This window comes from Coregonus lavaretus (assembly GCF_964263955.1).
Source record: "Coregonus lavaretus genome assembly, chromosome: 18".
NCBI lineage: Eukaryota > Metazoa > Chordata > Actinopteri > Salmoniformes > Salmonidae > Coregonus > Coregonus lavaretus.
Genome location: NC_140005.1, coordinates 33688794 through 33714896, shown reverse-complemented (window position 1 = coordinate 33714896; position 26103 = coordinate 33688794). Strand labels below are relative to the sequence as shown.

At 44.3% G+C, this 26103-nt stretch overlaps 2 protein-coding genes across 2 annotated transcripts in view; both read right to left on the bottom strand.

Moving 5' to 3' along the window:
* The window catches only part of sptbn5 (spectrin, beta, non-erythrocytic 5), a gene marked incomplete at its 5' end in the record, with an annotated part of 56203 nt that extends 42312 nt beyond the window's left edge, over positions 1–13891 (bottom strand). The window contains 12 exons of the mRNA XM_084181902.1: positions 653–859; positions 1281–1481; positions 1823–1976; positions 2305–2528; positions 2668–2806; positions 3043–3263; positions 3535–3948; positions 7395–7623; positions 7842–7999; positions 10159–10275; positions 10676–10843; positions 13778–13891. Of these exons, the coding sequence (XP_084038028.1) occupies positions 653–859; positions 1281–1481; positions 1823–1976; positions 2305–2528; positions 2668–2806; positions 3043–3263; positions 3535–3948; positions 7395–7623; positions 7842–7999; positions 10159–10275; positions 10676–10843; positions 13778–13891 (2346 nt within the window). The remainder of the gene's footprint in view (positions 1–652; positions 860–1280; positions 1482–1822; positions 1977–2304; positions 2529–2667; positions 2807–3042; positions 3264–3534; positions 3949–7394; positions 7624–7841; positions 8000–10158; positions 10276–10675; positions 10844–13777) is intronic.
* A 6421-nt stretch (positions 13892–20312) lies between these two features.
* LOC311145905 (EH domain-containing protein 4-like) overlaps positions 20313–26103 on the bottom strand; it is a 38444-nt gene continuing 32653 nt past the window's right edge. The window contains exons 5-6 of the mRNA XM_084182283.1: positions 24407–24571; positions 20313–21762 (exon numbers count right to left, since the gene is read on the bottom strand). Coding sequence (XP_084038409.1) covers positions 21205–21762; positions 24407–24571 — 723 coding nt within the window. The 3' untranslated portion in view covers positions 20313–21204. The remainder of the gene's footprint in view (positions 21763–24406; positions 24572–26103) is intronic.

The window sequence follows — 26103 nt, the reverse complement described above, 5'->3', positions numbered from 1 at the left end:
GTTTTCGCTTTGTCATTATCTGTGTGTAGATTGCTGAAAAAAAATTTCATCGATTTTAGAATAAGGATGTGGAAAATGTGGAAAAAGTCAAGGGGTCTGAATACTTTCCGAAGGCACTGTATTCATGATACAATGACATTTAGAGACTGTGGTGTAATTATAGTGCCTTCAGAAAATATTCACACCCCTTTACTTTTTCCACATTTTGTTGTGTTACAAAGTGGGATTAAAATTGATTTAATTGTAATGATTTTGTCAACGATCTACACAAAATACTCTAATGTCAAAGCGGAAGAACAATTCTAACATTGTATATGTGGGTTACAGAGACTATTATTGCACACTGAGTCCATGCAACTTCTTATGTGACTTGTTAAGGACGTTTTTACTCCTGAACTTATTTAGGCTTGCCATAACAAAGGGGTTGAATACTTATTGACTCAAGACATTTCAGCGTTTCATTTTTTATTAATTTGTAAAAATGTCAAAAAACATAATTCCACTTTGACAACCTCGGGTATTGTGTGTAGGCCAGTGGAAAAAAACTCTCAATTTAATCCATTTTAAATTCAGGCTGTAACACAACACAATTTGGAAAAATTCAAGTGGTGTGAATACTTCCTGAAGGCACTGTGATTGATGGGGAACTTACTGTGAGCGGGGCCAGCTGAGAGGCTCCCTTGGCCTGTTCTCCCAAGCGTTTCACTTCGACGACGTACGCTCCCATTTCCTTTTCCAGCCGTAGGTGGCGCTGCAGCAGGGCGCTGGTGGAGGACTCATCCTTCCCATAATCCTCGCTGATCAGAAGGGGCTTCCTGTCGCTCAGCCACGAGTTGGCCTCCGTCACATCAGCAAAGTACTGAAGAGGAAAATAATAAATAATATAATACAATTTAAACAACATTTTCCCTGACCAAGATGGCCGTCCTGTAGTTATGTTGCCTGGATGCTAAAACCCAATCTAGTGTTCTATCTAATTCTGTGGAAAATAGAATATCACGTGCCAGAGTCTGGCGTGGTGGTTAGCCCCCCAGACTCCAAACCACATATACCCCTGGTGACGGGTACGAATCCCATCTCAGTCCTTCCTCTCTGACTCCCTCTGTATGTCTCCCCTCTACATTCCAACTATCACTGTCTATAAAATAAATAGAGAAAGTCAATGAACTAGCTATGGTAGCTTTCTCCAACCTATTACATACATACTCCTAAATATAATTCCTCTGTCAAACCGTCTATTTCAATGACTTTTATTTCTGCATTGTTTTAATGGTTGTAACCTGTTTGATAACGGTGGCTGCATGCAGTCTGTTTTTGCGATTGACCACTTCATCCTTCAGGTGCTCCCACTGTTTCTTCAGGGTCCGGAGCGACTTCTGGATGTGCTCCTCACTGGGGTGTTTCCCTCTGCACATCTCCTGACCTCTGCTCACGACCCCTGAGCACAGAGACTCATGGGACTGCACCTCAGCTTCAAGAACCTGCCAAAGCAGCGGTCGGTCAACAAACGCATATAAAAGTGTGGGTTTGTTTCACATTATGACATTACGTATTTTCATTTGTTCATACTGTAAATGCCAGTATATTTAGATAGGACTATGTCAATGTATTTATTCATGCCCATGGGTTTAAGTTTGTATTGACTGCTATGTAAGCTTAATTCAACTTGAAGTTGAATAATCAATGTTTGTGTGACTGAAGAAGGTCTGACCCAAATTGCACCCTATTCCCTATATAGCGAACTACTTCTGACCAGGGCCCTGGTCAAAAGTAGTGCACTATAGGGAATAGGGTGCCATTTGTGACGCACAAAAGGTCTGACCTTGTGTTTCTGAATTGCCAGCTGGATCTGGCTGAGGTCTCTGCCCAGACTGGCAGACTGAAGGGGAAGCCACCTCTCATAGATCCACGCCTCCACCTCCTCACAGTCGTGGAACAACTCAAACAGCTTCAACTGGCCCTCCAGCATTTTCCTCCTGTTGATTCATTAAGACAATAACCAACAATAGACCCACATCAATCAACAGTAACTATTCCTGTGGTTCTAGATTTTATAAAGCAGTATATGTACTAATAGGCCTCTATTGTCAGTAAATTCCAACTAATTGCAGATAGTGTTTACGCTGTATCTAAGGTGTAAACCACTCTGTAACAAACACACCATGCAAGCCTTTTCTCTCACAAATATTGTAATTACTAAGGCACAACCACACCTTTACTTAAATAGTCGTATAAATAAACCTGCGGTTCGCCGTTATCTACAATTGATTAAATGTGGGCCTAAGTTGTTGTGTGTGTGCTCACCTGTTCTTACTAAGGGCCACCAGAGAGTTGTACTGAGCGTTGAGTGATTTGACCCTGGTCTGGATCTGCTGTGCATTTCGGTGTGTCCCCTTTAAGGCACTGTTACTGATGGCACTCAGAGTCTCTCCATGAGCAGAGATCTGGGTTTCCAGCAGGTCCTGTTTCTGAAGCAGGGCCTCCACCTCTGGGAGCTGCTTCCCAATGTCAGAGGACCCTGCTAAAACCTGAGAGAGGGGTGTGGGGGGGGGGGGGGGAGACACGTAGTTGTGCAAACATACACCTACATTAAGTATGAAAGATTAAGGATGAAGTATTAAGCGTTATACATTATACTGTGTTGTTTGCTGTCCATTAGTTGTGTACCTGTAGATCTCTGAGCTCCTGGGCAACCAGTTCGATGTTCCTGAGGACGCTCAGTGTGTTCACAATGTCCCCCAGCTGCTCTCTCTTCTGCTGCAACTGAAACAGGATGTCTTTCCAGCGCTTTGTGATGCTCACCTCTCTGAAACAACGGACGGAAAACACCAATGCAGATATGCATCATACATGCTCTCTGTTCCTATTCAATCATGTAGGCTGTATTTAATATTTGATGAATTATTTGGAGCAATGGGTAACAAACATACTGATTGTTGGGGTATTTACTAAGTATTCACATTCACTGTCTTACTGCACTGAACCTTACTGTACCTCCGGATGACTTGGGCCTTGCCGTGGTAGTTTAGTTATAAGCCTTACCTCCGGATGACTTGGGCCTTGCTGTGGTAGTTCCCCTTCTCAATGACAGCCGCCATGTCGCTGAGGGCTCTGAAGCGAGGCTCCCTAGCCAGGGTGTCTGTCCCCAGGGCCTCCAATCTCCGGGCTGCAGCCTGGGCCTCCTCCAGGCTGTTTAACCCCCTCAGGTCCTGTCTGCTGATCAGCTGTGCTGTGTCCTCCAGATAGCCCTCCCTCAGCACTGCCTGAATGGATGGCATTGAATTTTAGTCAGTGTCATAACACATAAGTGTACTATAAGGCATTATAAAGGATGTTATAGAGTACTATACGCATGTGCTTTATAGAAGGTGTAACCAAAGACCAAGACATGCATCAATCTACAAGATGTGCATTTGATCCATCACTTGAAAGCATTATTATTAATTAAAACACTTATTTCCGAAGTGGTCCTCAATGACAAATCAAATAACCCCTAATAATAAAAGACAATAAGTTACAAAACAAGAAACATACCTTCCTGCCAAACTTCTGGGCCAGCTGCTCCAGTTGCTCCAGCCTTAGCAACGCCCTCTGGAGGGCGTCCTCTCTCTCATGCTCCGCCCGCTCCATTAAGGCCCAGTTCTTCTCAATGTCCCCCAGGTTCTTCCCCTCCGGGGGAATGTAGGCCCACTGGTTGTTGGCCATGAGCTTGGTGCGCAGGCTGAAGAAGTTTTCCTCGATGGCCCCTCGCTCCTGGTACTTGGGGGGTTTCTCCACGGTGCGGTAGGTCTTGAAGGAGGCCACCAGCTGCTGCATGTCCCTCAGGGAGTTGGGGAAGGAGCGGTCGTTAAGCTCCACCACTTTGGTCTTGATCCACCGCAGGAGGTCAGACACCATTCTCTCATACAGGATCTTCTGATCATCTAGCTCCTTCAGGAGACCCACGATCTGGAAGAAGAAGAAGAGAGGGAGTTATTACATTAACGAATCAGAAAGATACACATGAAACATACAGTAAAACCTTCTATAGATAATGAAAACATATTGAAATAAAGTTAATATCCTTTTATTCAATCTGAAGGCTAGAGGGCACTGTGCATTCTGCATAATTCAGATTTTTGGGCTGCTTGGGAGCAATGTTTACTACATACACTGCAGTTGAAAACAGAGTTTCAAAAGGGTTATAGTTGCATGTGGATGAAGGCTAGATCTCTAAGCCAAACAAAGTCAAGGCATACAGTGAGGGAAAAAAGTATTTGATCCCCTGCTGATTTTGTACGTTTGCCCACTGACAAAGACATGATCAGTCTATATTTTTAAATGGTAGGTTTATTTGAACAGTGAGAGACAGAATAACAACAAAATAATCCAGAAAAACGCATGTCAAAAATGCTATAAATTGATTTGCATTTTAATGAGGGAAATAAGTATTTGACCCCTCTGCAAAACATGACTTAGTACTTGGTGGAAAAACCCTTGTTGGCAATTACAGAGGTCAGACGTTTCTTGTAGTTGGCCACCAGGTTTGCACACATCTCAGGAGGGATTTTGTCCCACTCCTCTTTGCAGATCTTCTCCAAGTCATTAAGGTTTCGAGGCTGACGTTTGGCAACTCGAACCTTCAGCTCCCTCCACAGATTTTCTATGGGATTAATGGTTGGAGACTGGCTAGGCCACTCCAGGACCTTAATGTGCTTCTTCTTGAGCTACTCCTTTGTTGCCTTGGCCGTGTGTTTTGGGTCATTGTCATGCTGGAATACCCATCCACGACCCATTTTCAATGCCCTGGCTGAGGGAAGGAGGTTCTCACCCAAGACTTGACGGTACATGGCCCCGTCCATCGACCCTTTGATGCGGTGAAGTTGTCCTGTCCCCTTAGCAGAAAAACACCCCCAAAGCATAATGTTTCCACCTCCATGTTTGACGGTGGGGATGGTGTTCTTGGGGTCATAGGCAGCATTCCTCCTCCTCCAAACACGGTGAGTTGGGTTGATGCCAAAGAGCTCGATTTTGGTCTCCTCTGACCACAACACTTTCACCCAGTTCTCCGCTGAATCATTCAGATGTTCATTGGCAAACTTCAGACGGGCCTGTATATGTGCTTTCGTGAGCAGGGGGACCTTGCAGGCGCTGCAGGATTTCAGTCCTTCACGGCGTAGTGTGTTACCAATTGTTTTCTTGGTGACCATGGTCCCAGCTGCCTTGAGATCATTAACAAGATCCTCCCGTGTAGCTCTGGGCTGATTCCTCACCGTTCTCATGATCATTGCAACTCCACGAGGTGAGATCTTGCATGGAGCCCCAGGCCGAGGGAGATTGACAGTTCTTTTGTGTTTCATCCATTTGCGAATAATCGCACCACTGTTGTCACATTCTCACCAAGCTGCTTGGTGATGGTCTTGTAGCCCATTCCAGCCTTGTGTAGGTCTACAATCTTGTCCCTGACATCCTTGGAGAGCTATTTGGTCTTGGCCATGGTGGAGAGTTTGGAATCTGATTGATTGATTGCTTCTGTGGACAGGTGTATTTTATACAGGTAACAAACTGAGATTAGGAGCACTCCCTTTAAGAGTGTGCTCCTAATCTCAGCTCTTTACCTGTATAAAAGACACCTGGGAGCCAGAAATCTTTCTGATTGAGAGGGGGTCAAATACTTATTTACCTAATTAAAATGCAAATCAATTTATAACATTTTTGACATGCGTTTCTCTGGATTTTGTTGTTGTTATTCTGTCTCTCACTGTTCAAATAAACCTACCATTAAAAGTATAGACTGATCATTTCTTTGTCAGTGGGCAAACGTACAAAATCAGCAGGGGATCAAATACTTTTTTCCCTCACTGTAGCTACACACTACATCAGTAGGCTACACACCTCGCCCACTACACAGGTACATACACACTAGGCTTACATACACACTACACACCTTGATCAGCTTCCCCATTTGGAGTCCAATGGTGGACTCCCTCCTGTGTTGCCACCTAAACCATTGGTAACTCAGACTGCCACCGAAGGACATGTTATACCTGTCAGCTCCACTGCTCTTTGTGAATTACCATAGTGACTAGCTCTCACTGCCGCCTTATTCCCCACGCAACCTGCCAGTCATCATTTACTGTACTGTAATACACCTTTATGATCACACCACAGCAGCTCTCGCTCTCCCCCTCAGCACTGCAGAAACATGTTGCTGTGTCTGTTTCCACGTGTTAGCATGGTGGTGAAGATGAGAGGATGATGATGATGATGTGTCACCCAGCTTGGCTCAGTCCTCAGGCTCAGTACATTCAAAACAAACAGCACTCCACTCAGTCCTGCTGCAGCTCTCCATGTGGCTCAGGTCACTCTGGCCACTGTGCTAACATAACGGACGCTAGCGTACTGTCCTCCTATAGACCTCCCTCTCACTCTCTACCTCAGATCCACTATAGAGTAAATAACTACAGTCTCTCTCACTGACTGGGTCAGATTAAGCGCTTCCATCCACGTTTTCAGTCCTGCTGGCTGGGCCCAATCTTGCAGGAGTTGTCAGTTAGTGAGTAGTAGGTTAGACAGGTTATGCCCCTAGCTTCCGGCTACTGCGCGTCTCAGTGTCTGTTTCTCCCCACAATGGACAGTCATTGCTCTGCATTAGAGGATCGGTGTTTGTACTGATCTGATTAGCTCTAGCAGTAGCACCACCCATCCTCCAATTGCGCCACAGTGAAATCCCCGGCCTAATCCACAGGACAGTCACAGGAGGCGTTGCCCTTATTTAGAAACTACAGTACATTCAAGATTAGGAGAAGTGCAGTTCAACTAATGGCCTACAGAGGGCACCTGAATCCCAGGTCTGGATATTAACATGTTAAAGTTAAGACCAGAAGTCCCCGCAAGAATAGTAAACCAAGAAGAATTTGACCAAATGGGGACATTTTTTTGGTCCCCACAAGGTCAAATGCTATTTCTAGGGGGTTAAGGTTAGAAATAGTGTTAGGGTTAGGAGATAGGGTTAGTTTTAGGGTTAGGAGCTAGGGTTAGGTTTAGGGTTAGGTTTTTGGGTTAAGGTTAGGATTAGGCTAAGGGAAAATAGGATTTTAAATGGGACTGAATTGTATGTCCCCACAAGGTTAGCCGCGCAAGACTGTGTGTGTGTGTTGTATACACTGCACAGTGGCCTCGCCTTTTGTTTTGTCAACAATGAAGAGAGAATGGATGTTATCCTCATCACAACTGAGCCACCACGCCAGGCGGGCCCATCCCTGACTAGATCTGATATGGATATGACCCAAGGATATGCTATAGATAACCATAGACAGGATGGATTAGGACGATGGATGCTTCTGTGTACATCACCAACATAAATTCCTAGTAACATTTGTTGCATGGCAATGAAGTTTTCTGATTCTACTGACCTTGGCCAGTCTCTTCTGGATGGTCTGTCCCTGCTTCATCTTGGAGAAGTAGTGGTAGTAGAGAGATACGTAGGTCATGACGGACTTCTCATCTGGGTGTTTAACATCGATGTCCTCCACATCCAGCAGCTGGAGGATGCCAAACTCATTCTCGGCCAGAGTGAAGGCATGGCCCAGGTTCCTCTTAGGGTCCTCCTCACGCAAACGGTTATAATCAAACAGGTCAGGTCTGCGACAAAATGTTTTTCAGTTCAGAAATGTGATGGGTACAGTAAATTCATTAACAAAACCTATACATCTGTAAACTCCTAGGGGGGTTTCCCAGACCTAGATTAAGCAAATGCACTTCTGGATAATTAAATAGCACTTTTAATGGAGATTCTTAATCTGAATCTAAGAAACTGCCCCTCGGAACTATCCTGCCATTTTCCCCTTGCTGCTCTGTACCGGTGGGCATGAATGAGGGCGTTGAATGCCAGCCCATTCCTCCAGCTTCCTGAGAAGTCCTGCACATTGACGTTGGAGTATCCTGCTGTTTTACGCTGGCACCAGATCAGAAGAGCTTCCTTGGCAGAACGACGGGCGTTGCTGGCACCACCACTTGCCTGAAACAGGTAGACCGGGCTTAGTATGCAGTCTGCACTTCTGGCACTTACTTTAAAGAACAGTATCTGTATTACTTCTTGTTTTTTCATCCAAAAGGTTAGGCTTGACCTTTGGCACTTACTTGATGAGAACAATATACATTGTATCACATCTTGTCATTTTAAATCACATCTTGTCATTTTAAATTAAAATGTTCACATTTCTTTGAACCACATGAAATTCAGATTTCAAATATAGTATGACACATAATACAATATACACTGATTGTACAAAACATTAAGGACACCTTCCTAATATTGAGTTGCACCCACCCCCTTTTGCCCTCAGAACAGCCTCAATTTGTCGGGGCACGGACTCTACAAGGTGTCAAAAGCGTTCCACAGGGATGCTGGCCCATGTTGACTCCAATGCTTCCCGCAGTTGTGTCAAGTTGGCTGAATGTCCTTTGGGTGTTGGACCATTCTTTATATACACGGGAAACTGTTTAGTGTGAAAAACCCAGCAGCGTTGAAGTTCTTGACACAAACCAGTGAGCCTGGCACCTACTACCATACCCCGTTCAAAAAGGCACTTAAATATTTTGTCTTTCCCATTCACCCTCTGAATGGCACATATATATAATCCATGTCTCAATTGTCTCAAGGCTTAAAAATCCTTCTTTAACCTGTCTCCTTCCCTTCATCTACATGGATTGAAGTGGATTTAACAAGTGACATCAATAAGGGATCATAGCTTTCACCTGGATTCACCTGGTCAGTCTATGTCATGGAAAGAGCAGTTGTCCTTAATGTTTTATACACTCAGTGTATAATCTCCATTCATTCAGTGAGGTGTATTCCAGGTCATGCCCAGGACAGAGGAAATACACTATATATATGCAAAAGTATATGGACACCCCTTCAAATGAGTGGATTTGGCTATTTCAGCCACACCCGTTGCTGACAGGTGTATAAAATTGAGCACACAGCCATGTAATCTCCATAGACAAACATTGACAGTAGAATGGCCTTACTGAAGAGCTGTGACTTTTAACATGGCACCGTCGTAGGATGCCACCTTTCCAACAAGTCAGTTCGTCAAATATCTGCCCTGCTAGAGCTGCCCCGGTCAACTGTAAGTGCTGTCATTGTGAAGTGAAAACGTCTAGGAGCAACAACGGCTCAGCCGCGAAGTGGTAGGCCACACAAGCTCACAGAACGGGACCGGCAAGTGCTGAAGCGTGTAGCGCATAAAAATTGTCTGTCCTTGGTTGCAACACTCACTACCGAGTTCCAAACTGCCTATGGAAGCAACGTCAGCACAAGAACTGTTCGTCGGGAGCTTCATGAAATGGGTTTCCATGGCCGAGCAGCCACACACAAGCCTAAGATCACCATGCTCAATGCCATGCGTCGGCTGGAGTGGTGTAAAGCTCACCGCCACTGGACTCTGGAGCAGTGGAAACGCGTTCTCTGAAGTGATGAATCATGCGTCTGGCGGTCCGACGGACGAATCTGGGTTTGGTGGATGCCAGGAGAACACTACCTGCCCCAATGCATAGTGCCAACTGTAAAGTTTGGTGGAGGAGGAATAATGGTCTGGGGGTGTTTTTCATGGTTCGGGCTAGGCCCCTTAGTTCCAGTGAAGGGAAATCTTAATGCTACAGCATACAATGACATTCTAGATGTTTCTTTGCTTCCAACTTTGTGGCAACAGTTTGGGAAAGGCCCTTTCCTGTTTCAGCATGACAATGCCCCCGTGCACAAAGTGAGGTCGATACAGAAATGGTTTGTCGAAATCGGTGTATAAGAACTTGACTGGCATGCACAGAGCCCTGACCTCTACACCATTGAACACTTTTGGGATGAATTGGAACGCCGACTGCGAGCCAGTCCTAATCGCCCAACATCAGTGCCCGACCTCACTAATGCTCTTGTGGCTGAATGGAAGCGAGTCCCCGCAGCAATGTTCAAACATCTAGTGGAAAGCCTTGCCAGAAGAGTAGAGGCTGTTATAGAAGCAAAAGGGGGACCAACTCCATATTAATGCCCATGATTTGGAATGTGATGTTCGACGAGCAGATGTCCACATACTTTTGGTCATGTATTATAGAAATATAATGATTCTGGTCAGAGAGGTTCCAAACCTGTTCTACTCATTCTAATTCTATGGGAAATACCTCATCGAGATTGATGGCTCCGATCTGGAAGCGTAGGATGATGATCCACAGCAGGCCCAAGATCAGGGTCCGGTCTCCATCCACAACGTTCTCAGGGCCAATCAGATCCACACGAATCTGAAAGGACAGCAGGTATTGGTTGATAACTACTCAGGAGAAATCCAAACGTACAGTAGTAAAAGGGGTACAAGAGTACATAAAATAAATATGGCTATGGACTAGCCTAGATGGCTTAATCCAATTTTGGTTTCTGATATTGCAAAATAAATGTAAGGATAGTTGTTCTGTTGTCATGTGAACCACTGTCAGAGGCAAAACCATACCCCCAACAACTCAGAAACAACCACAGAACTGTAAAACAAAAAAAACATCTTACCCCATGACACTTCACATGATGCCTAGGTTCTAAGGAAACGTAGGCCTGTTTCCCTTCAAATTAACCTAAAAGATCCTTGGTAAGATATTTTTTGGGATTCCTAAATCCTTCAGTTCACTAAACTCTGTATTGTGAATGTACCTTAGTCTTGAGGAAGTTGATGGCGATGCTGTTGTTCTCCAGGCAGTGGACCCGTAGGGTGCGCCGGCTGGGGGTGGGCAGCTTCTCCCTGGAGATGAACTCTAACAGACGGACCAGGGGGACCCCTGTCTTCAGCTCTGTGTACACATCACTAAGGGACAGCTTCTCCTGGAGAGGGACAGACAACATGTGTGTGAGAATGGGGGGAAAAACATTGGTGTGAGATCCATTAAATGGTTGTATTCTGTATGTATGTATGTGGAGCATCCGTGATCACAAGTGTGCTGGAGCTTCTTCCTTTTTAGTAATTTGTTTTCTGTTGCACCTGGAAACATGATGTGTGTGCATAGTTTCTTCAATTCAGTCACATCTTCCAGCCAAGCAATTATATACTATTAGTTTTAGTTGACAGCACAGAATGGCTATTGAGCCTTTTGTATCAATATAGAATATATGATTAATGCTTAGTCCAGCCAGCCAATTTCCTGTTATAGTAGTAGTAGTTTCAGTTGGAAGCATGGCATGACTGTGTCTTTTGTAACATGATAGGAGATGTATTGACATAGAAAGTGATGAAGAAACACTTCCTGTTTAACAGAACACCTTTATGACCTGTGTTACGAAACCTGTCATGGGACTGCACCTCTGTGACGTCACCTGATCACCCAGCTAACACAACTAGTTAGAGTAGAGTAAAGCTCTAAACCGGCTCATCTCTTTCCTAGAAATATAATTAGTGGATGTGATTAAAAATTGTATTCACAGGTTGTGCAAGTCAGGAAGGAAACTATGATCAACTCGTCATAACCTTCACCACTTCTGCAAAAATACAATTCATTTTCTCATACATACTGGGGTGTCTATTTTCACTGACCTGTGTAAATGTGTGACATTTGGTTAGGAGGTGCAGGAAACGTTAGCTTGGCTCCAGCCCAGCCAGCTGCAGCCAGGGCTATGAGGCTCTGCTTTGACATTGGGGCCTGTTAGTTTGGCCTGCTGCCACTGTGCTCCATTAAAGTGTGACTCAGACAAGCACCCTTCCCCTCCCTCCCTCGTCTCCCCGCCACTATCCTCTTCAGCCAGTGTGACAGCCACTCCCTAATCCAGACGCCAGGGGAATCACGTCTCTAAACAGATCGCTTTACCTCCTGGCAGCCACACCTGGGTTCAAATACTATTCTAAATAATTTCAAATACTTTATGTGCTTGATTGAGCTTGCCTGGCTTAAATGGACCAATACATTAGTCCCACAAATGCAAAACCCACCTCTCCAGGCAGGCTAGAACAATTGCTCAAAGTATTTGAAAGATTTCAAATAGTATTTGAACTCAGGTCTACTGACTGCCTCTCCTCTCTCCTAACAGGGTAATTATGGGAGAGCCTAAGCAGGCCTGGTCTGCCCTGGTCTCTCTGGATCCACAGTGGTGGGAAGCTGGGAGGGGTACCAGGCCAGGGCTCATCCATTACATCATTACACTGGTTATTATACATCACTGTTACAGTATGCACGCTGGCTGGCTCAGGTCTTCGCAGATTTTTACAGTACAGTATAGAGCACTTTAGCCTGGTCCCAGATCTGTTTGTGCTTTATAGCCAACACCTATGGCCATGCCATGACAACGACCATAGGAGTTGGCAATGCATGATGCTGCACTGTAAATACAGATTCAGGTTGACTTGGTGTGTTTGTGATCTGGTTCATCTGGATCTTTGTAGTCAGATGTGTATGGGTAATTCCAGTAAAGTGTGCAGTCAAAGGCTTTTCTATAGGCCTCTGCCTGCCATGTAACATTTCCACTACCGTGATATTCAACGCAAACGTTGCTTATGGGCTGATTTCAACAGAACAACACTCAGAGGGAGAGAGAGAGAGAGAGAGAGCAGGAGGAAAGGGAAGGGGAAGCATTTCAAATACATGTGGTGAACCATGCGTCGGAATCACATGGTGTGGGTGTGAACAACCTTGTCCCCATGCAGGAAAAAGAGGGACATAAAAAGAAGAACAGTGCCCACATTCTGACCGTTTAAGTTACCTTCAGCTCCTCGAAGGGATCTAACGTGATGGGTTCTGAATAACAATGTTATCTTCCCTAGAAATGGAACATTAAACAAAGCTAATGCTATAAAAATAGTGTCTCTTTCCTTCCTGTGTCTAGCTAGTGCAATATTTATGCCAGATCTTGGATTCTTTCTCTCTCACTCTCCCTCTCCTAGATGACAGAGTGAGGTTACTTATTGACCAAGCGTCAGCACTGTTACCTGTCTAGAGTCCATAAAGCATGACGGTCCCCTCGGCTAGTTCAGTCCTCAGTTTTGGCCCTGCATCTCCTCTCTAACTGCTCTTAGATAAGAAGGCATAGCCCTACCCATCTAAATTGCCCCTGGGGGATGAATAAAGTTGTATTGAATAACTCGAGTTTCATGCAAATGACATTCAGTTTTGCAGCATCAGGCTCACATCCAGTAAATCTCAGAGGAATGGATAGAATAGAATGTAGCGAAATGGAACACATTTCACAGTTTAAACGTAGTTTTGGATTCATCAAATATTGCTGGCATTGATCTACCACAGATCTATTTCCTTATTACATTGCTATTAGCCCATATTACCTCATCAGAGCCAACAGCTTATTCGTGTCTGTGAGATAATGATGATTTTCATAAACTTCAACATGCTGTTACAGCTTTCACAGATAGTGGCTAATCAGACACTGTGAGGTCTCCCTTATGAAAAAAGATTGTGCAGTGATTTTACAGTGTAACTGCAGTTACAGTGCAGTTCAACTGCAGTACACTGAGGATATTTTGCAATTACTGCCTCCAAAGTACCGCAGTTGACTGCAGTTAGTGCACTTTTACTGCAGTTTAAAAACTAATATTTTTTTGTAAGGGCTGACTGAGGTCAGCCAGCTGCTAAGGAGAGATTATCAGGCACACTTGTGAAGTGTGGTCTTTGGTCTTTTTCAAGTTTAACCTTTTGACCAGCACCAAGAGTATGTGATTAGTGTATGACATTACTTTTAGACATGTGATAAGCATGGTACTAAAAAGGCATGACAGTTAAAAAGCTGATGATAAGCATGAAGAACCATTCCTCTCACCCCGTTCTTGGTGAAGACACTGTTCATCCATTTGGTGTAGGTCTTCTTCTGGACAGCCATACGCTGCTCCTGAAGCACCTGGATACGGCCTGTCTCAAACTCCTCCCCATCCATCCTGAAGGTCATATATATATACACTGCTCAAAAAAATAAAGGGAACACTTAAAACAACACAATGTAACTCCAAGTCAATCACACTTCTGTGAAATCAAACTGTCCACTTAGGAAGCAACACTGACAATAAATGTCACATGCTATTGTGCAAATGGAATAGACAACAGGTGGAAATTATAGGCAATTAGCAAGACACCCCCAATAAAGGACTGGTTTTTCAGGTGGTGACCACAGACCACTTCTCAGTTCCTATGCTTCCTGGCTGATGCTTTGGTCACTTTTGAATGCTGGCGGTGCTTTCACTCTAGTGGTAGCATGAGACGGAGTCTACAACCCACACAAGTAGCTCAGGTAGTGCAGCTCAACCAGGATGGCACATCAATGCGAGCTGTGGCAAGAAGGTTTGCTGTGTCTGTCAGCGTAGTGTCCAGAGCATGGAGGCGCTACCAGGAGACAGGCCAGTAAATCAGGAGACGTGGAGGAGGCCGTAGGAGGGCAACAACCCAGCAGCAGGACTGCTACCTCCGCCTTTGTGCAAGGAGGAGCAGGAGGAGCACTGCCAGAGCCCTGCAAAATGACCTCCAGCAGGCCACAAATGTGCATGTGTCTGCTCAAACGGTCAGAAACAGACTCCATGAGGGTGGTATGAGGGCCCGACGTCCACTGGTGGGGGTTGTGCTTACAGCCCAACACCGTGCAGGACGTTTGGCATTTGCCAGAGAACACCAAGATTGGCAAATTCGCCACTGGCGCCCTGTGCTCTTCACAGATGAAAGCAGGTTCACACTGAGCACATGTGACAGACGTGACAGAGTCTGGAGACGCCGTGGAGAACGTTCTGCTGCCTGCAACATCCTCCAGCATGACCGGTTTGGCGGTGGGTCAGTCATGGTGTGGGGTGGCATTTCTTTGGGGGGCCGCACAGCCCTCCATGTGCTCGCCAGAGGTAGCCTGACTGCCATTAGGTACCGAGATGAGATCCTTAGACCCCTTGTGAGACCATATGCTGGTGCGGTTGGCCCTGGATTCCTCCTAATGCAAGACAATGCTAGACCTCATGTGGCTGGAGTGTGTCAGCAGTTCCTGCAAGAGGAAGGCATTGATGCTATGGACTGGCCCGCCCGTTCCCCAGACCTGAATCCAATTGAGCACATCTGGGACATCATGTCTCGCTCCATCCACCAACGCCACGTTGCACCACAGACTGTCCAGGAGTTGGCGGATGCTTTAGTCCAGGTCTGGGAGGAGATCCCTCAGGAGACCATCCGCCACCTCATCAGGAGCATGCCCAGGCATTGTAGGGAGGTCATACAGGCACGTTGAGGCCACACACACTACTGAGCCTCATTTTGACTTGTTTTAAGGACATTACATCAAAGTTGGATCAGCCAGTAGTGTGGTTTTCCACTTTAATTTTGAGGGTGACTCCAAATCCAGACCTCCATGGGTTGATAAATTATTTCCATTGATAATTGTTGTGTGATTTTGTTGTCAGCACATTCAACTATGTAAAGAAAAAAGTATTTAATAAGATTATTTCATTCATTCAGATCTAGGATGTTTTTTTGAGCAGTATATATATATATATATATATATATATATATATATATATATATATATATATATATATATATATATATATATATATATATATATATATATATATATATATATATATATATATATATATATATATATATATATATATATATATATATTCACCTGTAGAGAGAGAGCAATATCAACCTCACTACCATCACTGGTCAAATCAGCCTACAGTACACTAGTCAAAGCAAAGTTGAGTATTCATTCCCATCTCCATATATTGTGTCACTTCAAAACAAACTCTTTGTTGGTTGGAACACTAAACAGTACTCACAATTGCTGTAAGGTAGTCTGTTTGCAGTCAGCCTGACTAGCAATGTCTTTATTATTGTCTATGTCTGGTGGCTTAACAAGATTTTCCCAATTCCCATGGTTTGAGTCCAAAGTGAAATAGTTGTCCGTCTTTGGACTGTTTCAATAAGGTGAATCTAAAGAGATTCTTAACACAGTTAGTCCAACCTAACCCTGCTGACCATATAGTTTTATACCTCCTCATCTCCCTTTACTGGACCATTCAACAGGACTGTAAAAATTCTTGGCTTTATAGATAATATCATCCGGATCCTGCCATGCTCTTTGTATCCACAGGGCAATGCCAGCTCATATCCTGGACTGGGCACTGTTTGAAGTCTGCTATTTCCAACATATTACTTTTTGGACTAAGATAAACTAATTCCATAATTTTATGTAGTAGGTTTTAGCTGGTGCTTATTTATACTTTACAATTACAACAGACTATTATTCCCACATACATTCAAACTGGACACTATACCGGACAAACCTTTCCTTCTCTGCTTCCTCTGAGATGAATGTATTTCAGTGTTAAAATGGTGAAGTCAACATGGGAATTCTCCATCTGAGCCAAGTCATGTGACAGCCATTTTAATACAAAAAAGGAAACCTTACTCAGTAACTAGCTAAGACACTGGTGTCTGGTCATACTAAATTAACTGTAGTTACAACAACAAGCAGTATCTCATAAAATATATGTTGAACATGCAACAAGGTTAAAAACAACATACATTCTGTGAAGTACACAGGACATACTAAATACTGGCATGATAAGAAGATTTTAGGTATCACACAGTATCAGTAATGTAGCAGTATTGTGTTGACTTGTTTTGGAAAAGAAAACTTTGTAAGGTAAACAGTGTTTATCATGAACCTGTTGTCAACACATACAGCGTAACAAGCATTATCTCTTGAATAATGTAAATAAATCACGGAAGACAAATCTGGAGATACACAGTAAACACCGAGAGAATCGCAAGCCCATAGGTGCACACAGGAGGAAAGATATGGCTTCTTTGCTTACCTTCTAAAGTATCCTCCTTATCGGTTGAGATTTTGATACACAATGTGAATAAATCTCAGAGACTCATCTACCAATTTCGCATATTTTAGGGTGTGGGGTGGGGTCCTTCTCCTGTCCAAGAACGCAAAAGTGAACTTTGAAGCCATTGGAGTAAGGGATTTACAGCATGAACACTTGGCTCACCTGACTGCATTGGAGGCAAGGGGCAAAGGGTAAAGTATGGGCTAGCGTTACAGGGCAATTTGGCAGACAGAGTAGTATGCTGAATAGGCAACTTACATTGCAGAAAGGGGGCGTAAGAAGGAAGTGGATGCAGATTCTGATTTGATCTAAAGCACAGTCATGGCAGGATTACCGACCGCGCTTTTGGGGGCTCTTTGGGTCGGGGTCCCCCAGACAGCATATGAACACGTCAGTTGAGGGCCCACTGGAGGTCGTGGCCCCCCAGATAGCATATGAACATGTAATAAGCAATGGCAAAACGTGTAGAATTGCAGGAAATTAGCTTTAAAACAGCAATATTTTCTCTCAGCCTCATGGCAAAATGTATAGAATAGCATAAAAATGTGCTTTTAAATTGCAAGATTGTCTCTCAGGCTCATGGCAAAATGTGTAGAATAGCAGGAAGTTAGCAGTTTTCCAAAAAATAATAATTCAGGGTACGGGGTGCCCTGGTAGTTGGGACCACATGTCCCAGATTGTGTGGGACAGTCCCGCATTTTAGCCCTTGTCCCGCAACCAAACAATCAGGTCCTGCATTTTAACAACAAAGTCAAACACCACTAATTTAGAAAAAAAGTTGATTTCAGTTAGAGATTAGAACCAGTCTCTTGCAGTCACGTTGCATTTATGAAAAAAAAAAAAAATATATATATATATATATATATATATATATATATATATATATATATATATATATAAAATACGGATGTGGTAGATAAGCCTACTGGTGATGTTAAACAGTTCTCCAATCGTTGTTGAGATCTGATATTCTGCGCAGTGGAAGATGAGACGCAGGCCAATGTCATAGGCCTATCGTCAACCAATCATATTTCTCAAATCCTTTCGGGCTAAATTCCAGCTGAACTTGGAGGACAGTTAGGCCTAACTACATACAAAAAGTGTGCTTCTGATGAGGAGCTACAAAAGTAAATAGCCGTATTAGACTGAAAGATACAATATAAGGTCATTTTGTCAAATTTGTGAGGCTCTCCATGCTCATTAGATGCTCATTCCACATATTTGCTCCAACTTCACTCAAACCCCGTTTTAGAAGTCTCCCTTCCTAACAGTTTTACATTCCCTGAGACCAACCAGAAATGTTTCCTTGGCCAAATATTCCCAGATTTTCAAAAAAACTGCCACACATGGGCTCTCTCATTTCTGGATTACCACATTTTGCACGAGGCAAGAGTAGCCTAGGCTAGGTGCACTTCAATTGCTGGTTAAAGTTAGATCAAATCTGAATCAATGTCTTGGAAGATCAAATAATGAATAACTAGCATTTTACATAACCAAATATAATAGCATAGTATTAATGTTACACCAAAAACACCCCCTCATTCCATGAGATTTTAGGATTGGTTAGCTGAAAATTCCCCCCAAAAAACTCATGCAGCCAAAACTCAACACGTACCACTAGGCAGAATGTGCTTTGATTGAAACAAAATACAGGAAGGCTATATACTGAACAAAAATATAATTGCAACATGCAACAATTTGAACAATTTTACTGAGTTAGAGTTCATGAAAGGAAATCAGCCAATTGAAATAAATTCATTAGGCCTTAATCTATGGATTTCACGACTGGGATACCTTAAAAAAAAAAAAAAAAAGTAGGGACGTGGATCAGATGTGGATCAGAAAACCTGTCAGTATATTGTGTGACCACCATTTGCCTCATGCAGCGCGGCATCTCCTTCGCATAGAGTTTCAGGCTGTTGATTGTGGCCTGTGGAATGTTGTCCCACTCCTTTTCAATGGCTGTGCGAAGTTGCTGGATATTGGCGGGAACTGGAACACGCTGTCGTACACGTTGATCCAGAGCATCCCAATCATGCTCAATGGGTGGTGCCATGTCTGGTGAGTATGCAGGCCATGGAAGAACTGGGACATTCTCAGCTTCCAGGAATTGTGTACAGATCCTTGTGACATGGGGCCATGCATTATCATGCTGAAACATGAGGTGATGGCGGCGGATAAATGGCACGACAATGGGCATCAGGATCTCGTGCATTAACATTTCCATCGATAAAAATGCAATTCTGTTAGTTGTCTGTAGCTTACGCCTGCCCATACCATAACCCCACCGCCACCATGGGGCACTTTGTTCACAATGTTGACGACAGCAAACCGCTCGCCAAGACGACGCCATACACGTGGTCTGCCGTTGTGAGGCCAGTTGGACGTACTGCCAAATTCTCGAAAACAACATTAGAGGCGGCTTATGGTAGAAAAAATGAACATTCAATTCGCTGGCAACAGCTCTGGTGGACATTCCTGCAGTCAGCATGCCAATTGCACGCTCTCTCAAAACTTGGGACATCTGTGGCAGTGTTGAGTGACAAAACTGCACATTTTAGAGTGTCTTTTTACTGTCCCCAGCACAAGGTGCACCTGTGTAATGATCATGCTGTTTAATCAGCTTCTTGATATGCCACACCTGTCAGGTGGATGGATTATCTTGACAAAGAAATCAAAATGTTTCAGATGGGTTTCAGTGCATCACGCGTGGTCTGACAGATACCCATATGATATACAGTTCCCTGTATATTCATAACTCACAACCCTTTCCAGCTAGCCACCAAAAATAAATCATTAGAATTAGTAAATCACTAGAATGAGCAACACATATTACAACAAGCAAAAAGAGCCTCCACCTCCCAAGAGAGGAAATTATGCAATATCAATTGTTTGGTTATTTTCACTGTAGATTGAATGTTGACAGGCAGGAATTTACACTCAAGCACATCCCCCAAGAGCGACAGGGTTGTATGGGGATCTTAGGTTTACTATTTTGCGCCGCTCTGCAAACTATGTTCTGAAAACATAAATCCTGCGTCAGGACAGTTTGGGTGGTGTACAATGAATACACAGGATAGTGGCTGAATAATACGGAAATCTCTCTAACCCATGATCATAAATATCTGGATAAAGTGAAATAAAACAGGATTTGCATAGAACTCTTAAAGGGACAGTTCGACATCTTTTCAATTAAGCACTTTTTTCTACTTACCCAGAGGAAGTTAAAGATAGCTAGCATGCTAGCTGTTCCTGTAGACTTCCAGTCATAGCACTAACACTAGTTAGCAATGGCTCCAGAAACTACCTTCAAACTGCACACAGAAACATAAAATGTTTATCCATAAGTTCATCTGGGTAAGTAGAAAAAAAAGGGCTTAATTGCCTAAATGTCAGACTATCGCTTTAAGGCTGAAGAGATGAACACACATATCACTTAAACTATTCAAATAACAATGTTACAAAAACAAATTCCCAAAATGAAATTTTAACTTTTTATTTTATTACATTTAAAATGTTTGAGTTTCTCTATATGCAGTCTACAAGCTGGCCAGGTAAGAAGACACAGTGCGCCATTTTTTACTTAACGATACAGACAAGAACTTCTACAAAGGCACAATCATAAGCTTGTTGTGAGTATCAATGATGTGTCCTCAAGGAATCCACTCCTGTCATAAGCACACAAACATGGGACAAAATGTATTTTGTTACACAAACTGTTTTTTGTGTTGGAAAATCAAGCACTGAAGCAATGGCAGTCTTTTTGCAAAACCAGACTGTGCTCTCTGAAAATAGAAATCTCTTTCCGGTAGGTAAAATGGCCAAGCCACTTAAAACAAGAGGAGATGCACTCTAACCTTTGTCCAGTCTATCACATCAACCTCTCCATGTGAAAACTTCCTCTGTATCCCACCCAGACAGCTTCCCAGGATGTATTTGTTCAGGAACACAATTCCACATAGTTTCTTCCTCTATATTTTGACTACAGACTAAACATATTTAAGACAAATGTTTTAAAATATTACATTGTGGCAGCATGGTAACCACTGTTCTTGGATACGTATACAACTAACCTTCACTAATGTTAACTCAAGTGCAGTGTCAATCTTTTGAATAAATTCTTCATTGATGAAAATAAAAGCTTTGGGTCAAAAAATAACTTTAGTAAGGTCACTGGTTGTTTTTGAGTCAGATTTGTCCCCGCTTTGTTTCCTGTTAAGACTGGATCATTGCCTATTTCCCATTATCCACACTAGCACACTACTTAGTATGCATGGCCAAAACATCACATCATACTACTTAGTGCATGAGTTTGGGCATTGGAACACAATGGAGTTGGAGTGTCCTCCATTGGTGTTTCTTTGGCTCGTCCTTAGTCCGCGTCGTGGTTGTAGAGGATGTCAGCGACCTCGTTATTCCTGTGAGTGGGAGGCACCAGGTGCTGAGGTAGCTCAGTGGGCAGCTCGTACCCCTCCAGCTTCACCTTGATCAGGTGCTGTGCCAGGGCAAACTCCTCGTCATCCAGCATGCCGTCTTTATCACAGTCCACTAGCTTCCAGATCTTCCCCAGGACTGTGTTTGGCAGACGGGAGTTCATCATCTCCTTCTTGGCATTGACTCCACTGATTTTTCCGTTGATGGGATTCATGGAGTAGAAGATCTCGTCGTACTTGTGCTTGTCACGGCTCACGATCCAGTCCTCACAGTCAGACCCGGCGCTGATGCCCTCTCCGTAGCCCTGGCCGAAGGGCCCGTCCTGGGAGCCCTCAAAGGCCCCGCCGCTCACCATGGCTGGTGGCGCCTTGCTCTCCTCGTCGCGGATCATTGTCATCAGGCCAGAGATCTTGTTGGCCAGCATCTTGTCCACAGACTCGATCAGCTTCATCTTCAGGGAGGGGAACTTGCTGAAGTCATAGTGCTGGAGCTGCTCCTGTAAAAACAAAGACAGAAAGAAAGTTCAGAGATCAATGTTATTTGTAATCAAGTCCTGCTGCACAAAAGCACACATTACAGTAAGACAACAACGGCTTCCTACATACAACCAATAAGTAGGGTGCAGGTAGGATCTCAAACCATACAAAGACTCTTGGCAATAGATACAGTGGGGAGAACAAGTATTTGATACACTGCCGATTTTGCAGGTATTCCTACTTACTAAGCATGTAGAGGTCTGTAATTTGTATCATAGGTACACTTTAACTGTGAGAGACGGAATCTAAAACAAAAATCCAGAAAATCACATTGTATGATTTTTAAGTAATGAATTTGCATTTTATTGCATGACATAAGTATTTGATCACCTACCAACCAGTAAGAATTCCGGCTCTCACAGACCTGTTAGTTTTTCTTTAAGAAGCCCTCATGTTCTCAACTCATTACCTATATTAACTGCACCTGTTTGAACTTGTTACCTGTATAAAAGACACCTGTCCACACACTCAATCAAACGGACTCCAACCTCTCCACAATGGCCAAGACCAGAGAGCTGTGCAAGGACATCAGGGATAAAATTGTAGACCTGCACAAGGCTGGGATGGGCTACAGGACAATAGGCAAGCAGCTTGGTGAGAAGGCAACAACTGTTGGCACAATTATTAGAAAATGGAAGAAGTTCAAGATGAAGGTCAATCACCCTCGGTCTGGGGCTCCATGCAAGATCTCACCTCGTGGGGCATCAATGATCATGAGGAAGGTGAGGGATCAGCCCAGAACTACACGGCAGGACCTGGTCAATGACCTGAAGAGAGCTGGGACCACAGCCTCAAAGAAAACCATTAGTAACACACTACGCCGTCATGGATTAAAATCCTGCAGCGCACGCAAGGTCCCCCTGCTCAAGCCAGCGCATGTCCAGGCCCGTCTGAAGTTTGCCAATGACCATCTGGATGATCCAGAGGAGGAATGGGAGAAGGTCGTGGTCTGATGAGACAAAAATAGAGCTTTTTGGTCTAAACCACTCGCCGTGTTTGGAGGAAGAAGGATGAGTACAACCCCAAGAACACCATCCCAGCCGTGAAGCATGGAGGTGGAAACATCATTCTTTGGGGATGCTTTTCTGCAAAGGGGACAGGACGACTGCACCGTATTGAGGGGAGGATGGATGGGGCCATGTATCGCGAGATCTTGGCCAACAACATCCTTCCCTCAGTAAGAGCATTGAAGATGGGTCATGGCTGGGTCTACCAGCATGACAACGACCCGAAACACACAGCCAGGGCAACTAAGGAGTGGCTCCGTAAGAAGCATCTCAAGGTCCTGGAGTGGCCTAGCCAGTCTCCAGACCTGAACCCAATAGAAAATCTTTGGAGGGAGCTGAAAGTCCGTATTGCCCAGGGACAGCCCCGAAACCTGAAGGATCTGGAGAAGGTCTGTATGGAGGAGTGGGCCAAAATCCCTGCTGCAGTGTGTGCAAACCTGGTCAAGACCTACAGGAAACATATGATCTCTGTAATTGCAAACAAATGTTTCTGTACCAAATATTAAGTTCTGCGTTTCTGATGTATCAAATACTTATGTCATGCAATAAAACGCAAATTAATTACTTAAAAATCATACAATGTGATTTTCTGGATTTCTGGACAATTAGTGGAAAATGATGGTGAATTTGGCTGCATGTGTAAACGCAGCCTATGAAGTAACTACTAGGTCACGTGTAAAGCAGGGATTAGGCTAGCCCTGATATGGCTGTAGCCTCTATTATTATGGTATCTAATGGACCCTAAAGTCATATCAGGGCTAAGATTAGGGTGAGATGACCAAAGGGTATGTTACGGTTACATTTCATTGTTTGACTGTTTCTGACTGACAATACATAAATGGCTAAAGGCCTCAGGTCTCTGAGGTGCTGTGTAGAACATTTTGTTAAGTAAAACTCCCATGACTAAAATGCAGAGGAATTTGAGACTAGGGCGGGTGGTCCCTTCTCCTCAACACACAATAACAGGACTGAGAATAACACTGCTCCTCGGGGAGCCTTACATACTATAACATGCTCAATGTTCAATAGTGGAGCATTCTCTCTAGACAATGTCTCATAACCAGCTGCACTGCTCTCACTTCCAAATGTTGTGATGATTCTCTAGGTTCAACGAGTTGAGCTATTCCCTTCCGAATAAAAAGCCAGGCTAAGTCTACCTCTAAGGCCTAGCTCTCTCTTTTCTGTGTAGCTGACAGAAAACAGCTGCGTTCACACAGCTGGGGAGGTGTGGCCGTCTCTCGCTTTCAACTGGATGGAAATGTCCGGCAGTAAACTATGACCAATGACTACGTTTTTATTAATTGTTGATGATCTGCCCCTTTACTTGTATCACAACTCACTTGAGGTGTTCAAGATAATCATTTTAGTTAAGGGTAAATATTTTACAATACTCTGCATTTCGAGATGAGCCATTGAGTTGTACCTAGATGAAAACCTATGATGCATCCCAAATGGCACGCTATTCCCTATATAGTGCACTACTTTGACTAGGGCACATGTAGCGCTGGTCAAAAGTAGTGCACTATATAGGGAATAAGATGCCATTTGGGATGCAGCCACATGTATTATTCTCAGGAGCCATAGTAACCCAGCAGACCTGCATCTTGACGACATTGGGGAAGTCTCCAGCGGATATGTGGTGCTCTCTCTGCAGTATGGTGTAGATCTCAGGAAGTCGCATGATCAGTTCCTCCTTCTTCTTTTCCTTCCCAAACAACGACGGCATCTCTTTCTTCAGGTAGCTGATGATGTAGGCATGCACCTATGAGAGAGAGAGGTCAAGTATTAGTATGGTCAAGCCTGAGCCACTTGTCTTTTGAATTCATTGCCAGCTGTCAGCTTTCCACATATTCAAATAAGGTCCTATTACACTGCTGCTGTGGAGCAAACTTGTGTCAACATCTCTGTGTGGTTTCCTTCCTTCTCCATGCTTGATATTTTCATCTGATGTCATAATGAGACTTGCACAGTGTATGTGTGAACTGAAATTGTATGAGGGGAAATGATAAGGTGGGTTAAAACAGAACACATCGGAAAGAAGCTGATTGCATTCATTCACCAGGGTCCTTCAACCTCTCCAAGCATTGTTGGACCAGCAGGATTATCAATGTGTCCCTTGTGTTTGCAAGTGCGACTCCACCTTGTAAATGTCCTTGCCAGGGGAACATTCACACCGGTGTTTACACTAAAATGTCCTCAATAAAGGAGAGGAAGCTCGCTCCAGGGGACAAGGTAAGGTTTTTCCTTTAGTTTCCATATGATAATGTTTATTCCTCTTGGAAGCAGGCAGGCATTGTGGGATGGACAGACAGACGGACAAAGACAGACAAGGTTGGCGTAAACATGGCGCTGCTGCAGGCCCTGGCAGTGCATACAGACAGACAGACAGACAGACTGACAGGGAGGGAGAGGTTGAGAGGGTGGGTAAGCAGGGTTCTTAGTTTTGGGTTAGGACGTCATACATTCCCCACTGACCAGGGAAAGGGGCAACCGAAACCGACAAGGCCAACCTGGGGGTACAGAGTGCTTTACTACATCACATTGTCTCACACACTCAGCATAGCAGGAAGGAATGCAGAGAGCTGCCGGATTCCTGTGTTTGTTTGTTTGTTTGTTTGTTTGTTTGTTTATAGTCTCCCGAGTGGCGCAGTGGTCTAAGGCAGCTGTGCCACTAGAGATCCTGGTTCGAATCCAGGCTCTGTCGTAGCCGGCCGCGACCGGGAGACCCATGGGCCGGAGCGCAATTGGCCCAGCGTCGTCCAGGGTAGGGGAGGGAATGGCCGGCAGGGATGTAGCTCAGTTGATAGAGCATGGTGTTTGCAACGCCAGGGTTGTGGGTTTGATTCCCACAGGGGGTATGAAAAAAAATAATGTATGCACTAACTGTAAGTCGCTCTGGATAAGAGCGTCTGCTAAATGACTAAAATGTAAATGTAATGTATTTGGATCCCCAGTTCCGGTGCCATCTACGGGAGGACGTCCGACGGGAGCTAGCCTGCAGTGACACCAGTTTGTCTTTTACCGAACTGGTGGACATGGCCATTTGTCTGGATAAACTGCTGGCAACCAGAGGACGTCCTAGAGGAGGTCTGCCCATTCCCGCCCCGACCGATGCGGATCCAGAGCTCATGGAGCTGGGTGGTACCGCGCACCGAGAGAGAGGAGGACGACAGCGCCAGTGCCACTCGGATGGCACGAAGGGACATTCCACCACACGTTGTCGTCAGTGCTCTTTTGGGTCAGGAGGCGGCCGGCTCTCGCATCACCCCAGGTATTGAGCACCCACTCTTGTTC